The sequence below is a fragment of the Malus domestica genome, chromosome 08, assembly GCF_042453785.1.
Source record: "Malus domestica chromosome 08, GDT2T_hap1".
Classification (NCBI taxonomy): Eukaryota; Viridiplantae; Streptophyta; class Magnoliopsida; order Rosales; family Rosaceae; genus Malus; species Malus domestica.
In genome coordinates this window covers 30,304,804-30,329,266 of record NC_091668.1, presented here as the reverse complement: position 1 = coordinate 30,329,266, position 24,463 = coordinate 30,304,804, and the positions used below count along the sequence as shown (strand labels likewise).

Genomic DNA, 24,463 nt, shown 5'->3' with positions numbered 1-24,463 from the left:
AATTTTTTTACAATGCGGGTCGGGTTTGGTACAACCCTGCATTCAAACGGTAAGGTAAAGCCCTTAAACCCTGATTTCCCAACGTTCGAAACTTTGCAATCCCAAAACCCTAGAGCCCAATTCACTGTTTGGGGCCGAAGAAATTACGAAGATAAAATCAATGTCAGAAAATCTTAAGCACCCACTCGAACTAGATAGCATCAGTAGCTCCCAATCTCCCCAAAGGCCTCCAAAGGTCTCCAAAACCGCCGACGATCTCAGCGACGGGGATCAGGAATCACAGCAACCTCAACGGATGAGCCAACAGGCTCGAATCCAGCGGTATCTACTGGCAATCGAGTACATTGGTACTCGCTTTTCGGGCTCGCAGCAGCAGTCCAATTGCCGCACAGTTGTTGGAGTCCTTGAGGTGATTTCTGTGAAATTTGAGATTTTAGTGATAAATGCTACGTCTTTTTTTCGTTACCAATGAAAATTTCATTGCTTTTGAATTGTATTGTCCTTTCATTTCCTCCGTCATGGGATCGTTGAGTTGCGGTGTACGAATTTTTCGAAATGTTCATTTTGTTGCAAATCAAGTGGTTGGTTGGTTGATTTTTTGAATTTTGTAGGAGGCATTTCGTAAATTTATTGGCCAGCCGGTTTCAATTTTCTGTTCCAGTCGAACTGTAAGTCTACTTGTGACTTTGTTGTATTTGGAATTTGCTACACTAGTTTTCTTCGACTTGTTATTTCGTAACTCGGAAGAAGTATAAGAGTGACAGTATTAAGTGTTACTTTGTCGTCTTTAATTTCTAGCAAGCATTATATTAACTGGGAGATGGGGTGGATGTATTCCTTTTTGTTGTTGTAGGATGCAGGAGTTCATGCCTTGTCGAATGTTTGTCATGTAGATGTCAATCGCATAAGCAAAAGGAAGCCTGCTGAAGTGGTATGTCATTTAAAAATAAAATGTTATAACAGTGATGCACTGCATATAATATGGGACAAGAGAAGTGAAGTAGTGCAGTTAAATTAGCATTCTTGGTTGTTCTGTTATGGAAGCTGTTTCATTCCCATGAGGTTGCCCTCAAATTTCAAGGACCTTTTAGTTAAAGAAAGTGTGTCGGTGATAATTGTTGTCTTTTAATAGCCCTATGTTGGTATTCAGCGTGGGTAGACAAACATTTGTTGCTTGCATACACAGAGGCACCTACACTCAACCAATTCAAATTTCCTTTGTACTTTGTGGTAAAAGAATTATAAAGATATCATATTTGAACGGTTCTGGTTGCTATAAAAGTTACTTTTGTTTGTGTTTAAATGCAGTTAGAACCCCATGAACCTTCAGTTGTCAAAAGAGCTGTGAATCATTTCTTACAGGTGTGCTTTCTTTTAATTGTTCGAATCACAAAAATATCATTTTGGAGACTTAGTTTGACTGTATATGTGGATTGCGGATTTGAAACCAGAGCCAATTGATACTTTATAGTTTTGGTCTAATGAGGAGATCCTGACACTTTGTTTTTGTTCCATCAGAAGAATGAAGGTGATGTAATGGTGATAGATGTTCAAAGTGTTCCAGCTGATTTTCATGCTCGATATAAAGCCCAAGAGCGCACGTAGGTACTCATGAATCTCAATTATGTAGAAAACAAATGCAGTCTTATGTCTGGGGACTCATATATATGTTAGTAACAGTATGCATGTAGATTTTTCCATGCTTATTTGACTAGATGGTAGAACATTCAAATTAGTCTGGCAAATGTAAACTAGATTGCAGCTATCTGTCATTTCACATAGTACGGTGGTATCCACCAATGAAACTTCTGTAGAATTGATCATAACCTTCCAATGGTTGGGTTACTGTACGCTAATTGCGGTTAGAATGTTTAACATAGCAGTATTGTTTTGGATTGTGTCAGAATAATGTAGTTAGGCCACCTAAGAGTGTTTAGTCTAATGGTCAGGCCCTTGGTTAGTTACCAAGAGGTCTGGGGTTCGACACCTCTCAAGGTACCCACCTAGCAATTGCTAGAGTTTCTTGTCTACCAAATGTTGTGGGGTCAGGCGGGTGGCCTAGTGAGTAGTCGGGTCAAAGACCCGGAGACACTAGATTCAAAAAAAAAAAAAAAAAAAATGTAGTTAGGCCTGATTCATGTATAATTAAATTCAGTGACTATAACTATACATGATTTATTGTTTTACTGGCTTCGTTTAAATTTCTTCAGGTATTTCTACCGTCTTCTGTTTGGACCAGAGCCTTTGCCAACCTTTGAAAAAGACCGCGCATGGCATGTACCCAACGAGCTGGATCTTTGTGCTATGCAGGTTCCTTAGCAGTTTTCCAAATATTATGTTTGCTCTAAATATATCTGGTCATTAATTTTCGGTCTAATGCAATTTCTTTGATTCAAATTGATGCAGGAAGCATGCAAAGTTTTGGTTGGACATCATGATTTTAGTTCCTTTAGGGCAGCGGGTTGTCAGGTTGTTCCTCACCTCCTAATTAGCTTGGATTTAATGTTCTTCCCCTTGCCTTGTTTGCTTTTGACACTGATATTATATTATGAGGGTTTTGTTTCTTTTCAACCCAAAAAAAAAGTGTGTACTATGAGATGTATCTTTATTGGTTGAGGAAGCATCTGGTTGATGAAGCATCTTATATTCCCATCTCTTTATGGTCTTTGGTATCCACTGTCTCTTGAGATATTCCTTTTCTTAATCTTCATTGAGATTGAGGAAGCGTCTGTGAGTTAAAGTTCACCAAAAGATTGGCAAGAACTTATCTGCGAGTTTAAGTTGTTTTTGGTTCCTGCTATCGTAGCCAAGACTGGAATAGAAACAGTCCTAAATGTCCGTACTCCACGGTTAAACTCATTGAAGACTTGATTAGGTGATACGGATTTCTATTTCTAATTTAATGTTTTCAAATTATGTTATCTATAGGCAAAATCGCCGATCAGAACGTTGGATGAACTTAATGTTTCTGAGGTAGTGTCAAGTCCTTATTTTCCATCAATAATGGAGAGGAAACAAAACAATTTAGTGGAGGAAGATCCTCATGCCCACGCTAACAAATCTGAGACCGATACATCCTCTAGTTTCAATGGAGGACTAGGATTTGGCGTGAGAAAAAAGCACCGTTGCTTTGTGGTAACTGCACGAGCACGTTCTTTTCTGTACCACCAGGTTGAGCTCTTCTTCCTAAACCTCTTGCATATTATTTCCTTTTATTTCCTGTATGTGTTGGATGCTCTGTAAATACACGCACACACACACACATATATATATATTTTAAGGACAAATGACTAATGCTCTAAAATTATGTAACTATACACAATGTTAACTTGCTGTTTAAATACAAATGTTCCTTCTTCCTAAACGTCTTTTTCTAATTTGTTTTTATTAACACCTGCTGTTTATGTGATCTTGATTTCTGTTCACAGGGAGAGGGTAATGTTTCTCGAGTTTGCACTGTTTTTGTTACTTTTTGAGTGTGTACTTTGCTAGTTTAAAAGTATTTTGGTGTTCAGGTCCCTAATGACTATACCACCATCCCCCGTAAAATAACTTAACAAATATATCATTAGGAACTTCGGTGAAAATTAACAGGGATTCAGTTGCAGTATACATATTAATACTGTTTTTGTTTACATTGACTTGAAATTTTTTCTTCTCGTTTCTGAGTTTTCAAAATTTTCACATTGTAAACCTCTCGTGTAAATGCGTTGTGCCCTCTTTAATTAGCACTCTGTCATGAGTTCTATAGAACCGTTTATAGTCTATCTACCTCCAGTTCAAACGGTTACAATCTGTTCACTGAGATTGTCGAGATTTATGCAGGTTAGACTGCTTGTTGGTGTACTCAAATGCGTTGGCACCGGAGATTTAAGAATACCTGATGGTGGGCAGCATCGATTCTTCCATGTTTTTTATTCTTTGCAGTTTGATCCTTCTCTTGTAATGATCTAACCCCTTGTTCTGTCCTAATGAAATGGAATTTACAGTTGAGAGGATCTTGAATGCAAAGACGGTGACTGCTGCTAGTCCCATGGCGCCTGCTTGTGGTCTGTACCTTGGACAAGTGAAGTACGATTTGCCATGAGATGAAGACGGCAAGTCTGTCTGATGCTTGCGGTGGACTTCTGTGGACTCTTAAGAGAAGACGTGTCTTCGGGGTTTGCATTAAGGGTAAACGTTCCATGTTTGCACCAGTTCATGGGACTCTCGCCCGCGACTGCACCAAAGCCGACGGTAATCCTACAGTGGATGTTTGTTGATTCAACTTTCCGGGTTAACACCGGGCGCCAATTTACACACTCCCACGGTGCAGTAATTGTCGATCCAAATATCTCAAAAAGTTCATGAACACGCAAGCATTTTTTAAGCAGTAGATGTCAAGTTAATGGTTGTAAATCGATGACCATGTAAACGATGTTTTATTTTCCAAACTAAGGATTGCCTCATTGCCAATACTAATGCCGCCATTTTTTCGGAGCACCGAAGGCAAGAGTACACTTCAAAACGGACTAAACCAAAAACACCATCTCCATCGGCTTGGATCTGATGACCGTAAGCGAAACTAAGTTGACTATAGCAGTGCACTCTGCACGTAATTCGTTTAAATTAACCTAGTGAGAATTCAGACTATGTTATTATGAAAATCGTACACAACATTAGTCATCGAAAGAGATCCGGAATTTGAATCTCCCCTCCCTGCAAAGTAAAATAAAAAGAATTCTGGTACTACTTCAAGTACTTTACTAGCACCACTCGCCACAATTACACGGGATTAAACAACCGCAAGCACGAGCTTTCCCTCACCGTCCTAGAGTGCCAAAACGATGTCAGGTAAGTATATATACAATGGATACAAGATTTCGAGATGCTCCTTAACACGGCCAATTTAGCACCTCTTGCTGCTGCTGCATTATTGGCAAATTAACAGGTCTCTGGCTTGCTATTGGGTCACCCTCATAGGCAAGAACCACAATCCTTTTCCTTTCGGTCAACGAAGAATATGCAATCGAAAAATCTCGAGCTATTACTTCACAAACATAACTGGAAAGAAAGTAGAGAATGACTGGAACTGGAAGACAACTATCTAGAACATTTGTCACCATAGCTGAGTTTCCATCCTTTGCTCGATTTTTCATTACGCATCAGTAACAACTAAAACTGCACTGCCCAAGCATGCGTGCACAGGGATATTTCAGTTACCTCATATGCCCAAAAGACAGGGACTTACTTCATGAGCATGTTAATAGCCGCATGAAGAGGAATACCACCAAACCGTACTATTGAGTGGCAGATAGACTTACTATTGTTAGGGAAGAGAGTCCCACATAGATCCAAAAGCTTGGGATTTTCAAACTGCAGGCTTTCATATGCTTTAACTTTCTTTTGCCTTTCTTGCGATTCCTGCAACTGAATCCGGCCAATAAATGAGTAAATTTTTATATACAGCTTCGAAATTGACTAAATTTCAGATGCAAATTTCAAACCTCCTGAAAAACAAGAGTTAGAATGCTCTCCTTTTGCAGAAGCAAGTTTTGTTAAACTCAACAGTTAGACTCCTCTTTTTTCTTTTGTATATATTGTAAATAAATTAAACCTTAAGTAAAATCAACACATGGTTGATGCCAAAGAAACAAAAATGTTATACCTTAGGTTGTATCGACTACAATTCCTTCCTCATGCTGCACCAATGTATTCTCTTTGTATCAGTTTGGACTCCGGCGGAAGCATCAGCTGTTATTGGTAGCAATTGCTTATTCGGCTCTTCTCTTGCCTTCTCAAACTGCTCTAGTGCTTCACCATCATCTTCGTCTTTCATCTCTGTGTCACTATCTTCCTCCTCATTCCCCTCATCATCCTCTTGCTTATCCCCTGACGGACCATACTGCTGCTTGGATACCACCATTTTCGTATCCTCTCCTTTTTCTTCTACCTCCGCATCTATATTGGGCTCCAATGATCCATCCATATCCGAAGATGAATTCCCACCAGGACTTTCCGCAAGTGAAGATTCCTAATGAGAGATCAATTTTATTAACCAAAAGGAGATTCAAAAGTAATAAAGTAAGAATCATCGAACAATAATAGTAGCATTAGCAGCAGCAGCAGCTTCGTAATAATGAAAATAAATACATAAATAATAGGTAATAAGAATTCCTGTTATCATGTTACTCTTCCTAATTTCGAATTCCTGTTACTCTTCCTAATTTCAATACTGTATGCAAATGAAAACACCCTCCATTGAATTTGAGTACATTGGATCTGTAAACTTCAACGCTGAATCAAAATTGCAATTTTTTTTTTTAACGAAGATTTTACTAGTTCATGACATCTCTTAAAATTTCTATCAAAGTCTTTATGTATTTATTAATTTACTTGATTACGTTCTTAGCAATGCATCTGATTGCAGGATTTCAAGGGGAAAACCCACTTTAAAACTTCCAGTTTACCTCTTGCTTGAGTTCTTGAGCAAGACTATTATCACTAGCTCCATGGCTCTTCGCAATTCGATCATTCTCCTCACGCTCCCTTCTATGGCTTTTTAAAACACAGATAGCACATAAGCAATCCGCTTTATGATGCCTTCTGAAAACGGAAGAAATCTCAAAACATAAGAAAAGCTTTTCTAGCATCGCGCTATAAAAGTGAAGATTAAAATGTATCAACAAGGGGAAAAGGCGAAGCTGTAAAACACTCACCATTAGTTCCTCTTGGTTGTCCATTACACAACCCAGCTGCAGTCCAATACTTGGTGAAATTCTTCTTCACCCGCCTCATAAGATCCAAACTGTAGTCACCTTTACTGTTATAACAATTGTTCCTCCACATCTCTGAAAACATCCTCGGAATTATTATACTTGCGACCCTGTTCAAGATTACTGCATATTGTTCCAAAATCCATTGGTGTATCTATCACATCAAAGTAATCCTGATTCCAGACAAACCCCACGCCCGCAAAACAAAACACAATGTCATTAATAAAAGCATGAACAAAGGAAATTAGTTATGATGCAGTATTCATAGCATAACAGTCGGAAATCGAACCTCAGAGACATGAAATGGAGCACACAAAAAAAAAAAAATACCAAGAAAAAGAAAAGGCATTGTTCAAGACTTCAGTTCAAATTTTTGTGCAATGTGTATCTGACAAGAGTCGCATGAAACAAACATAAACAAACAACTATTGAATAATCTTATCAATAGAGTTCCTAATTCTTGCTTGTTATAACGAGAATCTTGACCAGCCATCTCTGATTCTCTTTTATGTGGACTCTCAGTCCGTGCAGGAACAGGATCAGTACTGTGGTTGACACTAGACCCCAACTCCTTTGATGTTTTAATCTTTATACTCCCAGTTTTCTTCGACGCATTCCCAGAAGCACCAACGTTTATTTCATGCAATGAATTGGCACCATCCTCCATTTTCTCAGAAACCACACCTTGTCTTTCCAAACCAACTTGTTGGCCACTCTTACCTGTATCACTTTGTGTGTATGCATCAGAAGAAGTAGGCTGAGAATCCATTGTTCTCGAAGTCTTAAGCTTCACTTTAACTCTTCCCACCGATTTCCCAATTCCCCTATCAATTGAGCCGTCAGGATTTAAGCAAAAAATAATTTAAAAAAAAAAAAAAAGTCTCCTTTTATACAGACTAACAAAAACAAATCCAAGAAATTAAACTGCAATTGGAGAAACCAAAACATAAAAAAAATTCAACCTTTTCGGTCAATTAAAACTTTCAAATTACATGTAAAACGTCTCCAATTAAACCGATCATAAACCATTGCTATAAACAACCCAAACAATTTTCAATAACTTAAGAAAAAAAGTGCTTTTTTCCAGCAATTCTCTAACCCAAATTCAGTCAAGGCAACGCAAAACCCTAAAAACAAGTAAATTAAACAATTGCAGAAATCCCTAGATTCATCAACAACCAAGGAACTGATAAAAATTCAAACTTTAGTCGAAAGAGGGAGAGAAAGATACTGTACCACTGCAGGAGCAGCTGATTATTTGAAGAAGTAAACCGTTTCGCAACTTTTCAAAAAACGGGTACAGCGCGAGCGTTTTCTGTTCCCGCGAGATCGAGGAGTGAGGCGGAGCGACAAGTGTATTGATACTGTTGGGCCCTCCAATTGGGCTAAAATGAGCCCATTTAATGGTTTACTCCCAAGCCGAACCGGACTGATTGGTCAATACTCTTAAGTTTTGATGTAAACGTTTATATTCGAATTTAATAATATTTACTTAAAAAAAAAAATGGTTCACTCCCAGAGAGGGTCGTCGCCGGATCCTCTTTGTGAGAATCCGGGGATCCTTTAATCACATTCGTTAATCGTATATCGTACAGTCAGTTTTCGTCAAGTACTGTTTATATTCAACTTTTAAAAAAAAATTACAATAATTTCTTACCATACGATGTACGATGAACGGATGTGATTTGAGAATCCCCGAGACCTCACAGAGAGGATCCGGCGAGAATCCTCACTCTTCACTCCAAAGCCTGTTAAATTTGGAAACATTTATGACTCTTAAAGCAACTTTTATAAAAGTACTTTCGTTAGAAGTTGGCCGAAATTTTTAATAAACTTACGAGGGATTTCTGAAAATAAATAAATAAATAAATAAAATAAAACATCTTTATACCTCACTTAGAAAAAATGTTTGAATTGGCCACGGAGATTTTAATTTTGGTCCTAATGTGCCACGTCCAATTCTGTTAGTTTTTTGTCAAAAATTTTCTAAGCACACCCAAAATTGATTGTCTAGCAACCCATTCTTCAATTTTTTTTCAACAAATATTTAATAAAGAATATAAAAAAGATAGAAAAGAAAATAGACAAACCGCCCCACTCACGCTTCCCCTTCTCTCCCCGCCGCTCCAAGGTTGGAAATATGTTGAGGTGCTGAAGTTAGAATTGTAGCACATGGGTGATTATGTAAATTCAAAAATAAATATTTTGTAAGAATTCTCAAGGATTTAGAAGATTGTTTGTATTAATAGAATTTCTCTTCTTTTATAGAATAAATAATCCAGGTGTCTAATTCCTATTGGCGGGGAACACCACTGACATAAGTGAGTTGGAGTTCGGGAACCCCGAAAAACCTCTCTTAACTTTTTTTGTTTTACCTTCTTCCTCCCGTCGCTGCAACCTTTTTCCCAGCCGCCGTCGCTTCAACCTTTTTCCAAGCCGCTCCTCAGCCGTTTCCAAGCCGGGAACAGTGTTTGTCTGGGCTTCTGGCGGCCGAGTTGGCTGGTGAGTTGGTAAATTTGGATTTTCTAGAACAATTTTTCCGTTGCTAGTTCTGGTATTCCCTGTATTTCATACTGAATAAGCTCATACTTGTTCTGTCAATTTGAGTGTTAAATTTGGAATCTTTCTTTTTTCTTGATTGGTATTAAGGAAAATTATTATTATTATTATTTTTGTGTGTGTGGATAGTTTTGCAGTTTTTGCAGAAAAAAAAATATGAATTTGAATCCTAGAGAGTGAAAAAAATGGTACTTGGATTTGATGGGAGTGATTTTTTTTGCATTGGGTGTGAATTTTGAAATGGGTTTGTAGTGGGTGAACTGAAGTTGAACAAGCTCTCAGAGCCTAACTCCAACCTTCTATGTAATCCTTAATGATAGCATAATTTTGGTGGGGATGAAGTTGGAGGACTGAGAAAATGCTACCAATGTTTCTTACTTTTTTTCATTTGACATGGCATACTGTGCACAATTATTCGTTAAACGGTTATAGAGTATGTTAAATGTTGAGATTGGCTTCTCTCTCTTTTTTTCCTACCCTTTTTCCGGATGTGCTTTACTTTCATAGTTATAACTTGGGATATCCTTTAGGGTCAGTCGATCGAGTGCCTTCTAGTTTGGGACGAGAGGGTGGTCAAAAAGTCTAATTGATATACAAAAGTTCTCATTTTTTGTGTCCATACATGATATTATGAATGTGTTGGAATAAATGTCCTCCGCATGAAGGATGAAGTTCTTCACGTTGGTTTAGTTTAGAAATCTGACAATGACGATCTGTAAGGTCTCAATATTTGATTTCGTTTATTTTAGGGTGAATCGAGAAAATGAAAAAACAGTTATCTCTAAGATATCAATGTTTATTTCATGATTGTAATTATTCTTGTGCTACCTTGCTAGCTAGGAAACCGTGCTGACATCTACTTTGGCCTAATGTGGGCAGCTGTACTCTTGATGTTAACTGTCATCTTTTCTGCCATCCCCTTCTTTTGTTTATATGGTCCACTATTATATCATAATCAATCACAAGTGAAACTAGAGATGGTTTGTTGTGTTGTTGGTTTTATGTTGGGTTATTATTGAAGCTAGTGGTGCCTGAGTTTTGATTGAACAAGGTAACTGAAAGATATATAAAGCTGTCCTTTTCTTTTAAGGTAGCTTGTCAGTTTTATTCAAGCATTAGGGCTTTTGGATTGATCCAGAGCTGCAGTAGCAATAGCAGTTTTAAGTAGTGCATATAAAACCAAAAGAATTGGACAATCATGTTAATACTTCAGTTAGGGCTGAATTTCTGATATTATGTGCTTTAAATAGGATAGAGAATGTAAAGTATCATGCATCAGAGCTCAGAATTATAGCTACCTCTTTTGAGTTTTAATCTAGGAATTTATTTTTTATTTCGTATAAAATTTCCTATTATTGTTCTCTCATTTGTACTTTTTTTTTGTTATTAGTTGTGTAGAGCGGGTGGAAGAGTTATAATGGAGGAACTTTTAGGGTTTACGGAAGAATCAAGAGATAATGAGGAGCTGGGTATATCATCGTTGTCATCATCATCATCGTACAGCTACAAATTGGTTCCCTGGTTGAGCTGGGATGAATGGCTTTTTGTTGAAGAATCTCTCTTTTCTAATTCACCTGATATTGTGGCCTCCGCTTTGAGAAGAGTAAGAGAAACCCAACTTCATGTTTTCATTTTGCTTACCATGGAATGTTTTTCAAAGATAATGTTATGTTAGAAATTTCATGTGGATTTGCCTTGTTGTTTTGTTTGTCTCTCTAGTAGTAAAGGAAATAATTGTTTTGGCGGGCTCATAATGAAATTCTTAGTTATTGTTGAATCTGTTTGAATCTTGTGAATCATTGCTATGATTTTGAAAATAATGAACACAATTATTTTTTTGAAGAGGTTTTTCCTTCTTATTGAATTTTTTTGGAGGTTTCTGGCATTGACATAAATTATTTTGATGTTTGAATTGTTGTTTGCAGATATCAACATGGAGAAGCAGAGGCTGTCTTCCTATTGTGATTGAAGTTACAGCATCAATTATTGAAATTCAGCAAAAAGATCCTCACTTTAGGTACCTTTTACTCCCAACTCCTCTGCGCCTGTTTGGATCAACTTCTTATATCCTTTTTTACCCAGTGGGGGTAGGGATGGGGGAGGAGATACTTCATGCTAAATGCTGTTTGCTTTGTCGTTTTGTTTGTATATCTATCTCATATATTGTTTTGAATTTCTTCAAAAGATTGTCCTACTTTGCCAACTTCGTGTATGTGTTTTTGACTTATAGAAAGGACCAGTCAAATGATGCTTTAGATAATTGCAGAACAGCTCAATCAAATGATGTTTCGCTCTCAGAGGAAATGCTGGCTATGTTATACTGTATGGCAATCATGAGGTGAGGTTCCTTTAATTTTGTGCTATTAAATCTCTCCATTCTTTTCTTTAATCCTTATCATTTTCTGATGTATGAATGCATAGCTTAGTACGGTCCTAATAAGCACAGTGCAATAATTAGTAAAAACATGATCCTTGATCAGCTATACTGCTGAATAAACACACACACACACTCTTTCGCTCTCTCTTTGGGAGGTAGGTTGTAGTAGGTTTAACTGAGAGGTAGACTACTTTGTTCCATGTATGGGCAGCAAGCATGTTAAACATGTAACTGAGCAAAAAATTAGTAAGATACATAAGCTAGTTGCATCAAGTGTTGTCTTTTTTCATGTTTCTACAAATATTGCATAGCCTTTGACTTATCCCAGCTACAATACAGTTTAAGCTATACCTGGAACCGTGTCACTCAATAAGTCTTTAGCAGAAAACTTTTGACTAAATTCTTGTAGATGTATATATTCTTAGTACCAGTCATCTGTCAGAGTCCTTAAGCATCCGGAATTTGGTTAGGAATTTTTCTTGATACGTATTCACTGCTTGTTATCTTCAATTTAAAATATCTTGTGCTATGGGTTCTTGTAAGTATAGCATGCAGATTTTTTTAAAGTTTTTTCCATCACAAAACTGATATATCAACACAGTTTTTGAGGTTTTCATGGTTAGACAGAACGGAGAAATTCAGTCATAGGGGAATAATGTTTAAGCTCATATTTATTTCTGCCTCCTTTTTTCTGTTTATCATTGTTGCATGTGATGCTACATAAATAAATCACCTTCACACGTGTTGTCTTGTTTCTGAAGGCTTGTGAATGGTGTGGTTGAGAAGACACGGAAAAAAACTGAGGTTTCAATTGCTGTGGCTGCGGATGCAATCGGCATTCCACGTACACTGATTGATATTCGTCATGGTGAGCAGCTCCAACTTTTATTTTGCAATCTTTTGTTAGTTGGTTAAGCCTGTAGGCCGTTCTGTTGGATAACCAACCATGCCCATTCGACTTATGCCTACCTTGCGCACAGGGCTTTTGCTATTTAAAGTAATTTTTAAACACTCATGATACTGCACATTGATCTTTTTTATTTTTATTTTTTACTTTTTTATTGCTTTAATTTTCAGAGGGATCTCACCGCGAACTTCCCACACTTGTCGTTGTTCGTACTGGTTCACTTAAGGTACATATCATGCTTGGTATATTAAAAAAATTCCACCTTCGAATTCTTCAAATGCTTAATCATAATCTTTAGATTTTATGTTCCACTAATCTTGTTTATTTGTTGATGAATAATTGTAAAGGAATCCTAGTAAGACTTCCTTTGATGGTTGATTTAACTACTTGTGGGTGCTGCACAGAATGTTGGTTTTATTGATAATATTTCTGAATTCTATTAAGTTGTGAAAACCGGCATTCTTTTTCCATATAAACTTAGGGGAAATATTTTCTGATGAGACTAGATTCTTATTTCAGGTTTTCTGCACTTGACGTTATTCCAGCCTATTTTGGCTGGAAAAACATCATATTCTGCATTTCGATCGTACCAAAATGATATTATTATCTCTCTATGTTTCTAGTCACTTTCGTGGGCTAGAACCTTCAGATCTTGAATAGGGAAAGATTAATTGACCCAAAAAGAGAAGAAAAGAATAGGGAAGATTAAACTTGTTTCTGAAAACAAACCCTTTATGGTTAGTCTCTTAATCACCAGATATTACTAAGTTATTTTTTATGATAAAAAGGTTACAAGTTCATTTTAGTTTATGACAATTTGTTCCTTTTACCTTTTTTTTCCTACTGAAATACTTCAATGATTATATACGAGTTATGAAGAGGATGACTTGCTTTAAATTTGAGAAGTTAAACATTATCCATGGTTGGTGTTTTTAGGCCCTTGATTGGTTAAAGTGTTATTACTGGGAGCCTCAGAAGAAGAAAATTCCATTTCATGGTAATGAAACTGCTGAGATCAGAAATGAAATTAGGTCTAAATTCCATGATTTGGCCTTCTGCTTAAGAGTTAAGGAGACTCCTCAGCCCCATTCTTCAAAAGTCAAGAAAAAGCGTGGTATGGAAATTTCTTTTCTTCAAGTTATATTGATAATAGTGCCTAAATCTCTGGTATATATATAGGATACAATATTTTCCAATGCTTTTGGATTGAGAGCAAATACGCGTTGCACCATATATATCTTTTCATGTTACTTGCAGCTACATTTTGTAGGGATTGTGATGTTTTTGTCTCTTGGGGATATTTCCTGTTTGTCTGGTTAGAATATAAAATGTACGTAAAATTACGAATCTGTATTTTTCTCCAATGCTGAAATGCATATTCAGAGTTTTTTTTACTGTTATTTTTATTGTTTTGTTTGTTTTGGAAAATATACATTATGATGGAATGGGAATGGATTATCATGGTTTGTATTTCAATCAGCAAGCTATCTCGCAATCACATGGGAAGGTCAGAAAACCATTGATTGTTACGTTGTGTTCCTAGGAAATGGAATTTACATAGCTAAGCTGTTGTAAAGAAGTCATTATCGGCATGTATCATGTGTACGATGTATACTCTCTACTGAGACATCTCCATGTAGTCCATCTGTATGTCATGTTTTGGGTTTGATTTAACATTTTTTATTTGTAGTGCTACACCTGCATATTTCTCTTTTTATACTTGCATGTCTTATTCGTATTGTTGATTAAAATGTTCAGAAAATGTTCCTCACTTGCTCTCTCTTATAGCATGCTCACAGCCATCTTAATTCTGATCCGATGCCCATGATTAATGAACATTATTTCTCCATCGATTGGGCAAGTTGAGAGCAATCCCAATCTGTCATCTTATTTTTGAAGGATGTCTTTTGAACACATTGATGTTTTGTAAGTATGGTTATTAATTGAGGTACTTCATATCCAGGTTCAAAAAAAGACCTTACAAGGATATTGAAAAGTCTTATTGGGATGTATTCCTCCTTCTCCTCAGAGGTGGTTTCTGTACTGTTGGAGTTCTTGTTGGAGGCTATAAATTCCCCAGACTCCCCAGACCTTCCAGTAAACACCCAAACTGGCCCAAGACTACTTATTTCGATGAATGAGTGGGAGCTTGTGATAACAAAAATTTTAAACAAGGAACCGGAGTTGCTTCTGGCTCTTCTGAATGCAGTTCTTGATAAGATTGAGACTCAGGAAGCAGTGATATATGAGACGGGTAATACTGTGACCTATTCTTATGCTGAGGTTGTGTATAGATTCAAAATATATTTCACAGGGTAACAAGGTTGCTTTTTTATCCAAATGCTCTTATCTTGGTTGCTAAGTTTATGAATTTGTCCAGGACGGTTTCACGCATCATCAGACCGTGGGGCAGAGATACTCCAAGTTGAACACCTCTCTTCTCTGTTTACTTGGCTCGTTGGAAATTTCGAAGGATTAAAGCCTCGCCAAGAAAAAGACTCTGCAGTCGTAATCAAAGTTTCTTCAGCAGAAAAAACTATCTCAAAAGCAATTCTGATGGAACTCCTACGTAAATGTCTTATTGTATCAGCTTCTGCTAATAAAAAGCTCATGGATTCTGCCGCCCATCTTGCACAGCTGACAGGGGACAGCTTCCTAGTGGGAAAACTGCACAAACTCTCTTCGTTTGTTTCATCAAATTCGGATGGTACTGAAGAAGAAGCTGTTCGTATAAACTCAACTGATCAATTTAAGAAGCAAGAAGAATCTATAAGTCATGCGGCAGAGAAGCTAGAGCTGATTAAGCGTCGCATAAGGAAGAGCAAAGCAGTTAAGACCGCAGATGATGATGTCGGAAACACTAACAGATGGGTTCTGGCAAAATCATGGAACCCGTGTCCAATAGGAATGTTGCCTCGAGCTGTAGGGCCTTCCGGCTGCCTTCCTGTTCTGGACGTTAACAATGTCCCGGAAAAGGTTCCTGAAGTACTAGGAAGAAAAGAGTTGTGGGAGTTGAACCAATGCAGCGTCAAGAGACCTAGTTCCGAAATGCAGCTACTAGATAACCCATGTGTTAAGAAGATGAGGGCGACATCGGAAGGTGAGGATGTTCTATCACCAGAAGATGTCGACGGACATCTCATGATAGGCGGGGCGTGGAAGAAAGTCGGGGAAGAGGAGCTACTTGCCATCAAGTCTGCTGTGAGGATGTTAATCTAGTCGCCTACTTTTTTCATGCTAGGAATAGAAGGATAGTTAAATTTAGTGGGATTGGCCACTACATCAGTTTTGGTTTATATTTTCCAGTGATTTATGTTTTGTCTGAAGACGTGGCGCAAAACCGAGCGTAGTGGCGTTTTACGATTCATGCAGCGGATCACACTTGTGAGGCTTTATTGTTTGTAATTTAATTCAGAGGCTGTGAGGTGATTATTTATCACTCTTAATCTTATGCTATTCAGGTGACAGTAATTACTCGAATCTATGATTTATATTTTTCTTATGGGTAAATATCAGTTTATTACCCTCATGTTTGATGGTTTTCAACATTTAGTACATCATGATGTTTTTTTTCGTACCAGAGGGTGTTAATTTTGGAACAATCTCATACATCTGTTAGTCAAACTGTTAAGTTTGTCGTTAACTGATGATGTGGCGTCTATGTGTACAATGACTGAACGTCACGTGTCATTAAAAGGTTCATGTGCACAATGGCGTTCTAAGATTCATATAGCCGATCCCACTCAGTGACTTGGATTTTCCAAGTCTCCAACCGAGAAGTTTTCGTCACTCGGGAAATTAAGGGAACACTACCCCAACCTACATGCTCCACTCAGAAAGCTTCAACATACAAGCTTTAACAAAAGAAAATTCAAAGAACTTAGCGAAGAAGGCTTTGGTGTATTTAACACAATACGTTGAAATGAAGGAAAACTTATTTATTGATATCCCCGATAAGCTACAAATATGTACATATACATGAGTCAAAATAAGCACACAAGAGGGAGCCTTCACAAAGGTTGCTTAGGAGAAGTCTCAGCAGTCGGTAGAGCCCCAGAAAGAGAAGGCACCGGAGGGGGATCATTTGGAGCCTCAGTACTGGACAGAACCCTAGAAGGAGGAGGCATCAGAGGTTGATCATTTGGAGCTTCATTACGCGGTACAGCCCCAGAAGACGAAGGCAATAAATGCCTTTGGAACAAACCCACAAATCTCTGATGATCAAGTAAAACCTGACCATCAGTTTCCTTCATCTGGTCAAGCTTCCTCTTCATGTTTGTAGCATAGTCATGTGCGAGCCGGTGCAACTGTTTATTCTCATGCTTGAGCCCTCTAATCTCCTGTTTGAGACTCATCACTTCAGCCGCCAATGATTCAACTTGGCGGGTTCGAGCAAATAGGCGTTGGGCCATATTAGACACAGAACCTGCACACTGAACACTGAGAGCCAGCGAATCCTTAACAGCTAACTCATCAGACCGTTTGGAAAGTAGTCTGTTATCTTTGGGAGTGAGAAGGTTCCTGGCCACCACCGCAGCGGTCATATCATTCTTCATCACGGAATCCCCAACGGTAAGAGGACCAGTAGGGGAGACGAAGGATGGGCGCCATATGTTGTCTGGAGAAGGCGGGGCTGCCTCTTCAACAAGGTTCAAGTCAAAACGACGGTCGGAGGGGCCAGACATTTTCAAAGGTGTTGAAGAGAGAAGAGGTCGGACAAATCAAGATCTTAGAAGTGCAAGAATGAAGCTTCTACTGGTGGAGATTCAAGTGTGCTTTGGAACTTAATGTCAGCCCTTATAAAAATCTGCACTCGACGAAGCTTCAGAAATCGAAGAGGCGCCTGCTCAGAAATCGAAGAGGCGTTTGCTTTCTCAAAAGCTGGGCTGCTTAGAGATCACGAGGGTTGATCTCAGAAATCGAAGAGGCGTTTGCTTTCTCAAAAGTTGGGCTGCTCAAAGACCACGAAGGCCGATCTCAAAAATCGAAGATGCGCTCGCTTTCTCAAAAGCTGGGCTCCCCAGAGACCACGAGGGCCGATCTCAGAAATCGAAGAGGCACCTACTTTTCCAGCCTTTTCCAGCCTTGTCAGCACCTGTCACACGCACACTCAGTTTTGCGGAAATTATGGGCATTCTGTCAAAGACTTCTGGGGAAGTAGAAAACACATGAATCTTACTGTTCAATCACCCACTTCCCACACGCAACAATAGCTCATGGGTACCACAGATAACTTTGCCAAAGTTCTCTGCCAAAGTTGAGCACGTGAAGCTTGCAGCTCCCACTACATCGCTCTGACCAAGAAGGGTAAAAGAATAGCAAAGAAACAGCACTAACAAAGTTTAGACCCATAAATTTTGAAGGTCTAGCTACCATATTATTACCCACAAGGGTAAAGGAACAGTACCACTGCTGGATAATTGGAAAGTCCCTGTGTGTTAACCTCTGTGCTTCGTGGCAAGGTAGACTAGCAAACATGCCCAACCTTTACTCACATTCGAGGAAACACTCCCAATAAGATTGCTTGCTCCAAAATCGAAGAGGCACCGTCCTCCGAATCTCGAGAGCCAGACTCCCAACATGACTACTTTCTTAAAAATCGAAGAGAGGGTAAATGAACAGTACCATTGCTGGATAATTGGAAAGTCCCTGTGTGTCAACCTCTGTGCTTCGTGGCAAGGTAGACTAGCAAACATGCCCAACCTTTACTCACATTCGAGAAAACACTCCCAACAAGATTGCTTGCTCCAAAATCGAAGAGGCACCGTCCTCCGAATCTCGAGAGCCAGACTCCCAACATGATTACTTTCTCAAAAATCGAAGAGACACTGCTCCCCGAATCTCGAGAGCCAGACCCCCAGCATGATTGCTTTCTCAAAAATCGATGAGGCATCGTTCTCCGAATCAATCGAAGAGGCGCTCGCTTTCTCAAAAGCTGGGCTGCTCAGAGACCACGAGGGCCGATCTCAGAAATCGAAGAGGCACCTACTTTTCTAGCCTTGTCAGCACCTGTCACACGCACACTCAGCTTTGCAGAAATTATGGGCATTCTGTCGAAGACTTCTGGTGAAGTAGAAAGCACATGAATCTTACTGTTCAATCACCCACTTCCCACACGCAACAATAGCTCATGGGTACCACAAATAACTTTGTCAAAGTTCTCTGCCAAAGTTGAGCACGTGAAACTTGCAGCTCCCACTACATCGCTCTGACCAAGAAAGGTAAAAGAATAGCAAAGAAACAGCACTAACAAAAGTTTAGACACATAAATTTTGAAGGTCTAGCTACCATATTATTACCCACAACTGTAAAGGAACAGTACCACTGCTGGATAATTGGAAAGTCCATGTGTGTCAACCTCTGTGCTTCGTGGCAAGGTAGACTAGCAAACATGCCCAACCTTTACTCACATTCGAGAAAACACTCCCAATAAGATTGCTTGCTCCAAAATCGAAGAGGCACCGTCCTCCGAATCTCGAGAGCCAGACTCCCAACATGACTACTTTCTCAAAATCGAAGAGAGGGTAAAGGAACAGTACCATTGCTGGATAATTGGAAAGTCCCTGTGTGTCAACCTTTGTGCTTCGTGGCAAGGTAGACTAGCAAACATGCCCAACCTTTACTCACATTCGAGACAACACTCCCAACAAGATTGCTTGCTCCAAAATCGAAGAGGCACCGCCCTCCGAATCTCGAGAGCCAGACTCCCAACATGATTACTTCCTCAAAAATCGAAGAGACATTGCTCTCCGAATCTCGAGAGTCATACCCCCAGCATGATTGCTTTCTCAAAAATCGAAGAGGCATCGTTCTCCGAATCTCGAGAGCCAGATACCACAGACCACTTTTTCAAAGTGCTCTGACAGAGTTAAAACATGTGAAACTGGCAGCTCCCACTACCGTGCTATGACCAAGCAGGGTAAAGGAATAGCATTACTACTTGTTGTTAGGGAGACTCCTATATATGTCGACCTCCATCCCCAACGGACAGGCAGACCTGCAAAAATGCTCAACCCTTCATCATATCTGAGAGGGCACTCCCAACGAAGCCTTTCGAAATATTCAGCTTTCTTTCCCCCCGATAATACCTCTGCAAACAAGCTATACTAGAGCAAGAATATCTCATATCATCAGGGTTAAAAGCAAGAGTATCCCATATCATGCTTTTTCCCTGTCTTTTCTTTTGGCCTTGTTTTTACCTGCAAGACAAGGAGAAAGAGAGCAATCAGTCAGCACTTGGAATCAAGCTTCCAGCCAGAAACTGACTGCCTGGAACCCCTTACCTGATCACTTACCTGGCATTGCTCTCGAGTACTCATCTTCAACATCTTATGTTTCCAGGGAAGATTCCGCATCTGCTTGAGGAACAGATAGGGCAAGTGCGAAGGATACAAGGAAGCATGTGGAGACAAGCGTAACAGCACACGTGCCGATACATTCATTACTCTGTCAAAAGCAAAAGTATCCCATATCAGCAGGGTGGAACGTACTCTAGATTTGATGGACTTGTTTTGACCCTCAAATTCTTCAGTCGGCCTTATACTCTGGAGGAAACCAGAAAACCCTCCAGCTCAGTTCAAGAATAAGCCTGTGGAAAGTTACTTCTTCAAAAGCAAAAGTATCTCATATTATCTCTTCTCATTTTTCTTCTCTTTATCCTTCATGCTGCTGCAAGATGGGGAGAAGGTGAACAATCAGTCGGAGCTCTGATTGCTTACCTTGTCTGTCACCTCTTTCAGCAGACCCCCTAGCTCGGCGACTTGGGGGACTCCTACTACATGGTTTGTATCGCGCTTGACCAAGCCTGAAACTACAAGTAAGCTTCAAGTGAAATTGATACATTACCTTGTGCATCTCCACCAGTTAAAGATACCACCCCTGGATGGAGGAAGAGTACTTCCAGAGAAGATGCCACATCTACCTATGAGACAGATAAGGCAAGTCAAGACGACACCACACTCCGATACTTAGAAGTTTCGTGATTACGAGATCATTCTCCCACAATATTTCCTAATGTCATTTGTACTAAATCATTCACTTATACTCACTAAATGAGAGCTTGAACCTATGTACTTGTGTAAACCCTTCACAATTAATGAGAACTCTTCTATTCCGTGGACGTAGCCAATCTGGGTGAACCACGTACATCTTGTGTTTGCTTTCCTATCTCTATCCATTTATATACTTATCCACACTAATGACCGGAGCAATCTAGCGAAGATCACAAAAAGCGATCGTTTTCGCTACCTAGGATCTATCTTGCAAGAGAACGGAGAATTAGATGGAGATCTCAACCATAGAATACGAGCTGGATGGAAAGAGTGCATCCGGCGTGTTGTGTGACCGTCGTAGGCCACTGAAGCTCAAGGGAAAATTTTATAGGACGACAATAAGGCTAGCGATGTTGTATGGCACAAAATGTTGGGTGGTGAAGCATCAACACGTACACAAAATGGGTGTAGCGGAGATGAGGATGCTTCGTGGGATGTGTGGGCACACGAGAAAGGATAAGATTGGGAATGAGGATATCCGAGGTAAAGTAGGAGTAGCCGAAATTGTAGGAAATATGAGAGAAAATCGGCTCCGGTGATTTTGAACATGTGCAAAGAAGGCCGACTGACGCTCCGGTTCGAAGATGTGACTACGGGACAGAGGTTCAGGGCCGAAGGGGTAGAGGAAGACCTAGGACAACTTTGGAAGAGACTCTAAGAAAAAACTTAGAGTACTTGGATCTAACGGAGGACATGACACAAAACCGAGCGCAATGACGTTCTAGGATTCATATAGCCGACCCCACTTAGTGGGAAAAGGCTTTGTTGTTGTTGTTGTTGTTGTTGGAGAATGAGTAAAAAAAAAATTTCAAAATTCAAAAAAAAAAAAAAACAAAAAACCCGTCTTCTACCTCCCCGAGCACCCTCTCCCTCCCTTCTCTCTTCTGCAACCCGTACCCCTTCCCTCCCTTCTCTCTTGTACAACCTGCACCACTCTCCCTTCTCTCCTCCTTCCTCCCTTATCCCTCCATTCTCTCCCCTGCACCAACCCACCAAGCCCTAGAAAATTAATTTGCAGACCCTCCCATCCGGTTCCATGCCAGCTGGCTGCAGAGTCGGTGGAAACATGTACAATGATTAAAATGATTAACTAATGCGACTTTAGAGTATTCACATGTTTTGAACATGTCCAAGAACAGCAAAAAGGGCATTTGAATGCGAATCACATTTTGATCAAATAATATAATATTTTATTAATTATTTAGTGATAGAATTATAATAATACCGGTTACAAGTGTATACGATTTATATAAGTGTTTTTTTTGTCTCGATGACAGACAAGGATTGTCTACCCTTCATTTTCAGTGATCTTCCTGTATTTTTCTGTTTGTGTGGTCACGGTTAAGCCACGTCAACATTTTATATTACTATACATTTTTATCTTATTATATCTATAAAAAAAATAATACAAAATGTTGATGTGCCTTAACCGTGACTACACAAAACAAGAAAGCACGAAGAGGGCACTGGAAATGGAGGGCAGACAATCATTGTCCCTCGATGACGGAGGAGGGGCTGTGCGTGGGTATCAAGCCTAGTGCCCATCGTTCTTCATTTTATGGAAAAATAACATATATGTAAATATTTTATGGTATTCTTTTTTTTTTATTATTTTAATTTTGATGATTCTAAAATATAGAAATAAATAAGTATTATATTATTTAACTTGATAAAATTTGATGATTATTTTAGATCATTGATTAAGTTCAACGACTGAGTTTAATGAATTATTTTAATTGTTATTTTTACTTTTTATATATATATATATATATATTTTTGGACAAACGACATATCTATACGAAGAAGAAAGAGTGGCATTTCATAATAGACTGGCAATAATGTGGTTCAAATTTGTTTTTGATGAAAATCGAACATAGAGTTTCTCAGTTATAAGTGAATAAAAATATCACTATACCGTTACTAAATAGCTTACTTTTTATATTAATTTTTTTTTTTTTGCTTGCCCTATAGCCAGCTCCATATCTACAACGTTTATCATGTTTCAGCTTTTATCCATATAACTTTTTTATATCTCCACCTTGTAGACATCGATGAAGTCCAATTTAATCTGCTGGGCCTATTCAACCACCACACCACGTGGATTTAATTTGTTGTACCATTTTAGTACGAGTAAGGGAGGACGAGGTACACCACATTTAGGTATATTTGACAAACAAAATTTTCATTATTTATATGATTATATATAGCGTACTATTTTTTATCCATATTTTGAGCACACTGAACAAATATCTTACATTTCAAACTCAATGAATAGAAGGAAAAAGGTTCTACCACTTAATGTTGTTTAGTACAGAAGATTAGACTAAATTGGATAAGAGTCGAAGCCATTATTTCCCATCCTCCCCAACAATAGTAGGATTAGAAGTTTCATTATGCCTAATTAATACTCTTCTAATCTCTTCACAACAAAAAACAATTCGAATCTATTTTCAATACAAAAGTATTATTTTTACCATTTATTTGTATCATCTCTCTAATAGATAGATGGTACAAATGACGGTACAACAGATGATAAGTGTAGCACTACTCTTTTTAAGATGATTTGAATTATAAAGTTATTCAATTCCATCTAGTAATCAAAGAAAACCTATGTATACTATCGAGTATAATTCTTTTCCTCCTAATCTCCTGCTCTTCTCTCACACTTTTTTTTTTCTTTATAAAGAATGAATATAAAATGTTGACATAACTCAATCGTAACTGTTTAAAAAAATTAAAAAAATTAAAAAAATTAAAAAATTAAGAGAAAAAGAGAATTCTACTCTGTATATTAGTCCATGGATAGCTTTGCATGGCAGCAACTAGAGGTATGATACGAGTAAAGTATTGATTCGCCTAGCTGGCGGGCTTGATATCTGGAGGAGAGGAGGTGGCGCCACGTCATGCTAGCTGTAGGGCTTTGTGGCCTTGCTTCGGCTATACATGAGGGATATATCTTATATATAACATTTACTAATTTATGATATATGTATATATATGTGTGAATATATATACACACATACTAATTTATGATATTAAGATATTTGATTATGAATTCAATGAGAAAATTTATATTTCGTGATATTTAAGTATTCGAGTAAATTGTAGTTATAGTTCCTTAACTTTAACTCAATTGGAGCAATGGTCCCTTTACTAAAAATTCATTATCATTGGTCCCTCAACTCATCAAAACGTGCAGTTATGGTCCCTCAACTAAAAATTCATTAATATTGGTTCCTCAACTTTAATTCAACTAGAGAAATAGTCCCTTAACTTTAATCCAATTGTAGCAATGATCCTTCCAACATAACTCGTTTTAACAAAAAATTTGACGTAGTTGACGAAAATGACCATAATTACACACTTTGATGAGTTGAGGGACCCTAGTTGTATAAATGGTCATTCCAACATAACTTATTTTGACAAAATTTTGATGAAACTAATGAAAATGACTATAGCTACACATTTTGATAAGTTGAGCCTCAACTGTTGAGGAATCGATAATAATGGATTTTTAGTTGCAGGATCATTGCTCAAATTTGATTAAAATTGAAGGATCATTGCTACAATTTACTCTTAATTTAATGAGAAAATTTATATTTTTTTAATTTCACATGCTAGTAACTTTACAGACATGTGAATGTTAAGAGGTAAAATAATTTTCATATTCATATTTTAATAAATGCAAGAAAATCAATAATCACGATGAATCTTATTCTTATTACGTGTAAGTAAACATGGCCCAAGTTTGAAGGACATACTAATATTCTAAAGAGTTAAATTAATGACAAAACAAAAGTGGTCACATAGTATT

General features: G+C 38.3%; 2 protein-coding genes and 1 long non-coding RNA gene across 4 annotated transcripts; 2 read left to right on the top strand and 1 right to left on the bottom strand.

The window, feature by feature from the left end:
* The first annotated feature begins 70 nt into the window (after positions 1 to 70).
* LOC103411048 (uncharacterized) lies at positions 71 to 4,461 on the top strand. Its single transcript, XM_008349695.4, has 10 exons — positions 71 to 409; positions 612 to 668; positions 854 to 931; positions 1,309 to 1,362; positions 1,519 to 1,601; positions 2,211 to 2,310; positions 2,407 to 2,469; positions 2,929 to 3,171; positions 3,826 to 3,886; positions 3,990 to 4,461. Exons 1-10 carry the CDS (start codon positions 161 to 163, stop codon positions 4,085 to 4,087), a joined length of 1,086 nt encoding a protein of 361 aa, XP_008347917.3. The 5' UTR covers positions 71 to 160; the 3' UTR covers positions 4,088 to 4,461.
* A 1,186-nt stretch (positions 4,462 to 5,647) lies between these two features.
* LOC103411084 (uncharacterized) lies at positions 5,648 to 6,820 on the bottom strand. The gene is made up of 3 exons (XR_011583404.1): positions 6,699 to 6,820; positions 6,450 to 6,585; positions 5,648 to 6,013 (listed from the first exon to the last, which is right to left on the bottom strand). It is a non-coding gene; the product is annotated as an uncharacterized lncRNA (long non-coding RNA).
* Positions 6,821 to 9,053: 2,233 nt separating this feature from the next.
* LOC103421394 (uncharacterized) lies at positions 9,054 to 16,127 on the top strand. Of its 2 annotated transcripts, none has more exons than XM_029107408.2 (9): positions 9,054 to 9,257; positions 10,705 to 10,917; positions 11,240 to 11,331; positions 11,545 to 11,652; positions 12,453 to 12,559; positions 12,769 to 12,824; positions 13,535 to 13,712; positions 14,562 to 14,852; positions 14,979 to 16,127. In XM_029107408.2, the coding sequence occupies exons 2-9, from the start codon at positions 10,732 to 10,734 to the stop codon at positions 15,815 to 15,817; spliced, it is 1,857 nt and encodes a 618-aa protein (XP_028963241.2). In that variant the 5' UTR covers positions 9,054 to 9,257; positions 10,705 to 10,731; the 3' UTR covers positions 15,818 to 16,127. The 2 variants fall into 2 exon arrangements, with proteins under 2 accessions (XP_028963241.2, XP_028963240.2); XM_029107407.2 differs by having other exon boundaries at positions 9,070 to 9,257; positions 11,581 to 11,652.
* Positions 16,128 to 24,463: the final 8,336 nt, after the last annotated feature.

Coding starts and splice junctions, on each gene's coding strand:
- LOC103421394 (XM_029107408.2), top strand. CDS start 10,732: ATGGAGGAACTTTTAGGGTTTACGGAAGAATCAAGAGATAATGAGGAG. Junction 11,332..11,544: donor CAAAAAGATCCTCACTTTAG/GTACCTTTTACT, acceptor TTTGACTTATAG/AAAGGACCAGTCAAATGATG. Junction 11,653..12,452: donor TACTGTATGGCAATCATGAG/GTGAGGTTCCTT, acceptor TTGTTTCTGAAG/GCTTGTGAATGGTGTGGTTG.
- LOC103411048 (XM_008349695.4), top strand. CDS start 161: ATGTCAGAAAATCTTAAGCACCCACTCGAACTAGATAGCATCAGTAGC. Junction 410..611: donor CAGTTGTTGGAGTCCTTGAG/GTGATTTCTGTG, acceptor TGAATTTTGTAG/GAGGCATTTCGTAAATTTAT. Junction 932..1,308: donor AAAGGAAGCCTGCTGAAGTG/GTATGTCATTTA, acceptor GTTTAAATGCAG/TTAGAACCCCATGAACCTTC.